The 9344-nt window shown below is 38.5% G+C and overlaps 1 protein-coding gene across 1 annotated transcript; it reads right to left on the bottom strand.

The window, feature by feature from the left end:
* Positions 1-7548: 7548 nt before the first annotated feature.
* Positions 7549-9344, bottom strand: LOC137008801 (uncharacterized). The gene is made up of 2 exons (XM_067370517.1): positions 8936-9344; positions 7549-8699 (listed from the first exon to the last, which is right to left on the bottom strand). The coding sequence occupies exons 1-2, from the start codon at positions 9150-9152 to the stop codon at positions 7549-7551; spliced, it is 1368 nt and encodes a 455-aa protein (XP_067226618.1). The 5' UTR covers positions 9153-9344.

The following is a 9344-nucleotide window of genomic DNA, read 5'->3' as shown; positions in this document are numbered from 1 at the left end:
ATGCATGTTACCATGATGGTGTTTAGTGTGTGTGTGAATGACACTGTGTGCTCCTTCTATATATTAGTATTATCCTTCTCAGCTTGTGGAAAATCTGCTTGTGATGAACTTTGATTCATCATGTGACTCTTATCACCACTGTGTTTGGTGACTGTCAGTGTGTTATAAAGATACAAAACAGATATTAGTACTTCATTAGGTTGGTAAATTAACATTATATCAGTTAATGAAATATGTTATTTTACCGTAAATTTTACTGGGGTTTTTTTTTACAGTGTATTGAAATCCAATGTTAAATATACATATTTAAAATGTAAAATTCACATGTAACTCCGTAAGTATGTTTACGTTTTGATGTCATTTTTAAAGTATTGTTCTGGTAACCACAGCTGCCGGTATTTTTCCATAGAAACAACAGGATTTTTTTTTACAGTGTGGAGCTGCATAGCTGCAGACCAGTCAGGGTGTCCATGCTGACCCCTGTCCACCACCGAAAGAGCCAACAGTGGGCATGTGAGCATCAGAACTGGAGCAATGGAAGAAGGTGGCCTGGTCTGATGAATCACGTTTTCTTTTACATCACGTGGATGGCCGGGTGCGTGTCGCTTACCTGGGGAACACATGGCACCATGATGCATTATGGGAAGAAGGCAAGTCGGCGGAGGCAGTGTGATGCTTTGGGCAATGTTCTGCTGGGAAACCTTGGGTCCTGTCATCCATGTGGATGTTACTTTGACACGTACCACCTACCTAATCATTGTTGAAGACCATGTACACCCTTTCATGGAAACAGTATTCCCTGGTGGCTGTGACCTCTTTCAGCAGGATAATGCTCCTGACACAAAACAAACATGGTTCAGGAATGGTTTGAGAAGCACAACAATGAGTTTGAGATGTTGACTCAATCCAATTGAGCATCTGTGGAATGTGCTGAACAAACAAGTCTGATCCATGGAGGCTCCACCTCGCAACTTGCAGGACTTAAAGGATCTGCTGCTAACATCTTGGTGTCAGATACCACAGCACACCTTCAGGGGTCTAGTGGAGTCCATGCCTCGACGGGTCAGGACTGTTTTGGCAGCAAAAGGGTGACCAACACAATATTAGGAAGGTGGTCATGATGTTATGCCTGATCGGTGTATATATATTTCATCCACCATGCTTCACAGTAGGTATGGTGTGTTTTGGGTGGTGTGCTGTGTTTGCTTTACGCCAAAGGTGTGAAAGAAAGAAGCCTTTCTTGAAAAAGTGCCTCACTCATTCTCGTTTGTGCTATGCAAAAACACACCTGGAAGACTCCGATGCCATCTGGTAAAAGTTGCCATGGTCTGATGAGACCAAAATGGACCTTTTTGGACTGAACTCCAAGTGCTATGTTTGGAGAAAAGCAAACACAGCACACCACCCAAAACACACAAAACCTACACTGTAAAAATGAATGTGATTTGAACTGTCAAATATTGTAAAAACGCTACGGAAAAAGAATGTTAACCCTTTCGCACGTAAGTTTCAAATATTCTGTCTGACCCCCCAGCGTGAGTTTTTTGAAGCGACCGTTATTTAGAACGTATCACTTTATGGTTTCCATGGTGACGCGTCATTGCTTGTTATGTGGCACACCGCAGCACTGTATGAATGATGATCTGCTTTCATTTGATTTTTCCTTTTTTATTCAAAATATTCACAAATTTGTTAACTATAGCATGAAATATCTAATATTCAGATTGCCAAATATGTGCAAGTGGATGTGTTTTGCTGTTTAAACACCTTTATAACGATCGCGTTAGTTGAGCCATATGAGCGATGGGCGCGCGCAGCCATGTTAGTTTGCACCGCGCAGAGAATCGGATCTGTTGGATTTACAACCCGTGAATTTATCCACTTCTCCCGAAATACATGAAAGTAAGTGTGCCGGTGAACTGGGGAAGAATAGAGTAAGCTTTTAAGTTACTTTCACAATGTGTGTCTGATATGAATTAAACGTGTTGTCAAGTTATAATGGAAAGGGTTGTTATTTCCGCTTCTATAGACATCATTGTGTATTTTACAAACTCTAAATATATTGTTTTGTTAGTACTCATGTGTATTTAAATGTCTGAAACCTGAAATGAACATTATTTGGTTGAAAACACTGCATATATGTGATATATGAAAAGCGCTGCGTGTGTCCGTCTCTGGTTTAGCGCCAGTTAAAGCGCGCACGCACATTTGAATTTGGCAGTTGATCACGTAATGCACTGAACGTTCTAATCACACCGGTGTGATCGTACGCTCCTGGGGCCAGCCAAGACTGATCACACCGGTGTGATCGTACGCGTCAAAGGGTTAATAGGTTAACAGTAAGTTCCTGTACTATACAGGGAAAAACTGTAAAAGCTCTAACCAGACATTTTATGTAATTTTACAGTAAAATGCCATATTTTTTTTAACAATTTTTAGAAAAAAGAACAAATCAATGTATAATTTACAGTCAAAAACTGTAAACTGATATTCCCACAATTCCCTGTGTGACACTCCATGAAAGTATTTTGTTTAAATAATCATGTTTCTTATTAGCTTTTGTTCAGTTCAGTTATTAGGGTTTTATGTTACATCCTCTGTTGTTTAATGAATGTTTCTTGCATTATTTAAGTGTTTTGTGTGTGCGTGAATGACTTCTTTATATTAGTATATACTTCAGCTTGTAGAAAAGCTATTTGTGATGAATTCATTCTTCATGTGGTTTTCTCTTTTACCACCTGCATTATTACGGTGCTTGTCAGTATATGTTAAAGGTACAAAACAGATTTGAGTAGTAGTGTGCATTGTTGAATTCACTGGTTTACATTCAGATTTTCTTGTTTTTAAATTACAGTTGTATACTGTAAAATTTACAGTTTGTTCTGTAAATGTTTTTACAGTTTTTTTGTATGTTTTTACAAAATTATTCTGGCAAAGCTGCCAAAATTATTTCGTAAAAACTACAGATTTTTTTTAACAGTGATACTGTGAAGCATGGTGGTGGCAGCATTATGTTCTGGGGATGTTTCTCTTCAATGAGGATTGGCTGATTGGTCAGGATTGAAGGGAAAACGGATGCTGCCAAGTACATCTATATTCTTGAGGAAAACCTGCATCCCTCTGCTAGACAGCTGAAGAAGGGCAGGTCATTCATCTTCCAACACGACAATGATCCTAAACATACCGCCAGAAGAATAACAAATGGCTTGAGGATAGGAAGGTGAATGTCCTTTAGTGGCCAAGTCAGAGCCCTGACTTAAATTCAATAGACTTGAAGAGAGTAGTCCATTGCTGCTCACCACAGAACTTGAGCAATCCTGCAAGGAATGGGCAAATATTCCCCAATCTAGGTGTGCAAAGCTAGTAGACATATCCAAAAAGATCAATGGCAGTAATTAAAGCAAAAGGTGGCTCTACAAAGTATTCAATCAGGGTACCGATGATTTTTCCAACCTTGTTATTGTAGTTTTTAAATTTTTCACAATCCTCCAGAATGTTTTAAAATGTTATTTTCATGAGGGTTATAATGTGTACATACAGCTCAAAAAAGTCATATTTCATGCATTTTATTTTCCAGGGTGTAATGTGACAAAAGGTAAAGATTTTCACAGGGTATAATGTCTTTCTAGGCACTGTACATACCATAGACTGTAAAAAAAGATGGACGACGCGACGTCGCTTCCTTCCATTGTAATGAACTGAAGCCAAAATGGCCGACCGAATGGGCGCTGACATGTTACGCAATACGTAAGTTTGGAGCCTGGGCATGCGCAGAAGGAACCGTCAGTGGAGCCGGAGGCGGAGTCGCGATATCAAACTTCCGCCCAGACGACTGCGTCATCATTCATGTATTTTAAATAGACTATAAAAATTATATACAATTTAAAATTCTACCTATAAAATAATAGGCTATTCTATTTCTAGAGCAATAATACTTTTAAAACAGCAAATTCAGTAGATAAAATCAATATAATATGCCACTAGAAACAACTCTAAATCGTCAGAAACGGTCCTGCCATTTTAAATCAAGTTCAACTAATGTTACAGGAGATCGATTGCTGTAATTAGAGTAAGCTATCATTAGTTTTGTCCTGCTAATTATTATTTTATACCCATAAAAATAATAAGTAACTGCCAGATAACGATCACCTGCTTTTTCCCGACATTGTTAACATTAGGTGTGTTATCTTAACTAATAACATTTATTAATTAGCTTATAACACCCATATTTAATGTTACAGAAAAAGGTTCAGTGATCCGTCAGATCCTGTAGGTCGGTTAGTACAGTTTACTGCTGAACAACTCATTTTGTTGGTGTTAAATAACAAAGAAATCGAAAATTAACAGTTAGTTAATACATCTTCAATCTCCCCTCGAAGCTCCGACAGTCCTCAGACAAGCTGAGCTATCAATCAAGTTCGAATCATGACGACACGCCCCGTTTTTATAGCATCAAATTGCTAGCTAAAATCTAAATCATCACAAAAACGAACAATTGAATATATATCAGTGTGATAACAACTACCTTAAATGACCAAAACCATTTTTCATAAAGTTTTATTTGAAGCAGAATTTATTTTTAAGTTTTCACTGAAGTCTCATTCGACTGCATTGAGAGGGCGGTGTTTATGACCTGTACTGCATCCAGCCTCCAGGGGGCGATCAAAGAGCCCGTGGCTTCACTTTTCAGAACGTATGAGACACACCCGGTACATACATACACACATAGATAGATATACATATATAAATATATATAATCCTTTTAAAAATGATGTGTAAAACTTTATCCAAGTTTAAAAGTTGTCTTAACCAGGGGCAAAACAGATTTAAATGGAATATAGAGTGTTTGCACCTACGTCACGGTTTGGTCAGTTGCCCGGATGCGCGGCCATATTGGAGATACTCGGATGTAAACAACAGCATAGATTGCACGGGTAATGTACTATATAAGACGTTGTTTTGCTAAATTTGTATGTCTAAACCACAGAAAAAACGTGTGGAAGCTGCTAAATCATATAGAGAAGGACTTGGTAAGCAGGAAAGGGCGCGATATTTTGACAAACTAAAGTTAATAGGTGGTAAAGATCCGTACGAGCTGGCTCCTTTGTCGTGGACTGACGACCCGACAATTCTTCCTAACATTTCTTATCCCGACATAGTGAACTACTTAGTTTTTTCGCCAAGCCCATACACAGCTGAGGACCTTAAATGTTACAAAGGTTTGGACGCCTATAACCAGATGGTGTGTGGATGGGTGAGAGAGGCACAGCATCAGCTCATCAATGACATGTGTCTTGTGAAAGCCAAGGTTGGTGATCCACTGCTTTGTTGCACCTGTTACCTGTTCAGTTAGTTTATTAAAGAAATAAATGAATAAGAGGCTAGTTTGTTATTCCTACAAGCTTATATTTAGTTGTCTTATCTATTATGTAGGTACTTCATTCCCAGCGAATACGAGAAAAACCCCTGGAACCCTGGGTAATTGCTGAAAAGTCTGGAAGGATTCTTGGAGCCCACTGTACTTGTATGGCTGGCCTGGGGGAGACGTGCACACATGTTGCTGCTTTGTTGTTTCTGATTGAAGCTACAGTGAAACTGAGGGACTCAAAGACAGTGACTCAGGAAAAGGCATATTGGATGTTACCTACTGGAATGTCAAAGGTAGAGTACAAGGAATGTCGAGAGATTGACTTTACTGCAGCAAAGACATATAAAGTAAAATAGCTGCTAAGAGTGACTGTGCTGGTCATGTACAGTCATTTGATAAAGAATGTGCCAGTTCTACTGTTAAAGGAAGCAGAACACCGCATCCTACCAGTGATGAATTTTCATCATTATTCAACACTCTCAGCACAACTGGCTCAAAGTCTGCTATTTTATCCCTGATTGAGCCTCATTCAGATGATTTTATTCCCAAACCAATTAGTGCAAAGTTTCCTCTGGTGTTGACTGAACTGCGAAATGAGGAGGCACTTCACATGGATTACAGTGATGTATTGTCCATTTGTAATGATATAAACATTTCAGTATCAGAGGAGCAAGCAAAGGCAGTTGAAATGGCTACAAGGGATCAAGCTTCTTCTAAACTGTGGTTTCAGTTTCGTGCTGGTCGAATCACAGCATCTAAAATGAAAACTGCATGTTGCACTGATCCCAATCAACCAGCTCAGAGCTTGATCAAAAGTGTATGCTATCCCCAGTCATACAAATTTACATCAAAAGCTACTACCTGGGGATGTTCTCATGAGAAATTTGCACGTGACATGTTTACAGATGAACATAAGAAGTCTCATGAAAATGTGAAAGTGCACGAGACAGGTTTTTCATTAATCCATGTGTGCCATACTTAGGTGCTTCCCCAGATGGCCTTGTTTCTTGTGATTGTTGTGGTGTCAGTGTCATTGAAATTAAATGCCCATTCTGTGTAAAATCTGATAAGTTAGACATTGTTACGGGATTTTACTTGGAGAAGGATGGTGATGGGAAACTGACACTAAACAGAAACCACCAGTATTTCTACCAGGTCCAAACGCAGCTTGGAGTGTGCAAACTGGAGTCTGCCTATTTTGTTGTTTGGACAGAGAAAGACTTGCATGTTGAACACATTTTGTTTAATGAAGAGTTCTGGGACATGATATGTAAGAAAAGCAAACACATTTTTGACACAGCCATTATGCCCGAACTAGTTGGTAAGTTCTACACTAGGCTTTCATCGACCATGGTTAATGTGTCAGAACAACCTGGTGTATCTGTCCCTGATTTGGATGGTTCTGACAATGATGCAAGTGGCAGTGGGCAAGAAAAAAACTGGTGTCACTGTGGCCAGGTTGAGTTTGGTCAGATGATTTTGTGTGACAATGCAAAATGTCATATTCATTGGTTTCACTATTCATGCGTTAATGTTGAGATTGCTCCAAAAGGAAAATGGTACTGTTCAAACTGCCGTAAGCTACCTCAGTTTCTTCCAAAAAGGTTAAAGAAAGGTATCAAGTAAAAAAAAAAATTGTTATATGCAGTAAACCCTGCTGTAGCTTCACGTTTTCATTTACATCTGTGATGTACAGCCTAAGTTTAGTCAAGCATAGTGCATTTTTTTCCTTAAGCACTTTGTTTAAATTAAGCTCAAAGTTTTATTTTAATATTTATTTTATTTATTTCCTTTTGAAAATTTAATGTGTGTTATTTAGGCAATTCACACTGATAACTTTTTTCTTACCGTTTTATTTTAGAACTGAGTACATTTTCATATCATTTGTACATCATACAAAAAAGTAAAAAGTTGTTGCATACCCAACTGTTCTGTTGCTCTTTTAATACATTTGTGTTGTTTTAAGGACATTGGTATACTATGTGTTTGTACTAAACAATACTATTTATTTACAATTTATTTAAAATATTTACAATGAAATCACAAAGATAATTTTTTTACCAACATTGCCTAAAACAAGCAACTTCAGTCAAAATCAACAACTGATGGACAAAGGTTCACCAGAGCACAACAGACAAGTCCGATCTTGTCTACTGTACAAAAATTATCATCTTTTCTCATCAAGAAATCAATTGGCAATGTCCCCCCAATATACAATATTTCTGGCGCACACTACCAATCACGCGTTCAACGTGAATCCTAACATGAGCGATTTTCCTTGTGGTTTCTACATCAACTGGAGCTAGCTGCGACTTCCCACGGGTAAAGGCTGGCATTTTTACCTGAGCCATAATGCAACCTAAAGTGTCCTGAATATCAAAGCCACGGTCAGCAAGAACTAAATCACCAGGTAAAATGTTGTCCAGAAAGCCACAGTTTTCCGTGATGTACTTGTCACTTACTCTTCCTCCCCATGCATTTGAAATGTAAGAGACTGTGCCCTGTGGTGTAATACCAATTAAGAACTTGACTGTGTTATGGTGCTTGTAGGATGACCATGTTTCTGCTCTGGCTATAAGGTTAGATGGACGATCTATAAAGACCTCAAAGCAGTCGATAATAGCGACACATTTTTTCCCAAATTGTTTTCTGAATTGCATTGGCATGGTTTTCACTAACTGTTCTCTTTCTGGCCATATAACAAGAGGTTTCATCCGAATAAACATGACATCAATAACATCAGTGAATACCCTAGATGCAGTGGCGATTGACACGTTGAATGCATAAGACAGAAATGTTGTAGAAACATTAAGCCTTAATCTCATTAATGTCAGCATTAGCACCTTGAATGCATTAAGTGACTTCTTCACAGGGAGGTGGGGACTAATGTATGTAAATAGTGCTAACAAAATCTGATATGTAGGTAGACCAGTGAAAAATAAAACCTTTTCATCTTTACCCTCAAATGCACTTTGGTCATAGGAAGAGGACACATTTTCAACACAAGAACGCAACTGAATGTTTTCTGTTCTCAGATTTTGAAGTTCACTGGTCATAGAATCAATAAAATCACCAGACATTTCTGTTTGAGTTCCTACACTGCAGATGTTATCGCCGACATAGTCACTTGTAGCAGAATCATCATCTGGTGTGTCCATGAGAAGCAAAGAATGGGCAGCAGCATCCTTGAGTTTCTGCTGGGCTCGATTCACACGGCGTGTGTAGCGTGATGTCAGTGAGTCCTTAGGTGGCTGTGGTTCTTGCTTTCCTCTCATATTAACGCTTGGCACCCAATCTGGATCATCCTTCTTGTACAGGTCAGACCTTTTACCTAGAATACAATGATGGTAAATATAGCACCATTAACTAAATTTCAGTAACATTTTACAGAAAATATGTCTTGTAAATTATGTCTTCAGAAAATAAGTCTTGTAAAATTGGAGTAGGTTATTAAATGAGATTTGAATCAAATTTTTAGCCAAGAATTTAACAAACAGCAACGTAATGTCAATATGAGTGTCTACTATTACACAGCAAAATTAGTTTTTAGCTTAATATTTCACCTACCTGACAAGAAATGATTTGAACAAACACGAATGTTGTCAAGATTCTTGCCCTGGAAATCCTGATTCAGTTTGGCCAACCACAAACGCCTTCTTTCCTCAGATAGTTTTTTGCACTCTTCTCCTTGATTTGTTAAAATTTTTGGCAGTCTGTAGTACTCAAGATGTTTTTCCCGGTCCGACCGATTAGTACAGCCCAAAACACGACAATAATTGACCATTTTCAGCAGCAATAATCAGCGAAACTTGCGAGCTCCGTTCAGTTCAGTGGCATTGTTTACGTTCAGTACCGCCAGCATGGCCGACTTCCGGATTGATGACGCGTCGTGAAAACACCCTATTCAGAGGTTCAAAACCAGATAAGATCAAACAATTGTGGAATAATGTTGATTACGACTCTTTTTACAATGATT

The sequence above is a fragment of the Chanodichthys erythropterus genome, chromosome 20 (assembly GCF_024489055.1).
Source record: "Chanodichthys erythropterus isolate Z2021 chromosome 20, ASM2448905v1, whole genome shotgun sequence".
NCBI classification, from domain to species: Eukaryota; Metazoa; Chordata; class Actinopteri; order Cypriniformes; family Xenocyprididae; genus Chanodichthys; species Chanodichthys erythropterus.
Note: the sequence above shows the minus strand (reverse complement) of the source record. Positions and strands in the feature narration are given on the sequence as shown.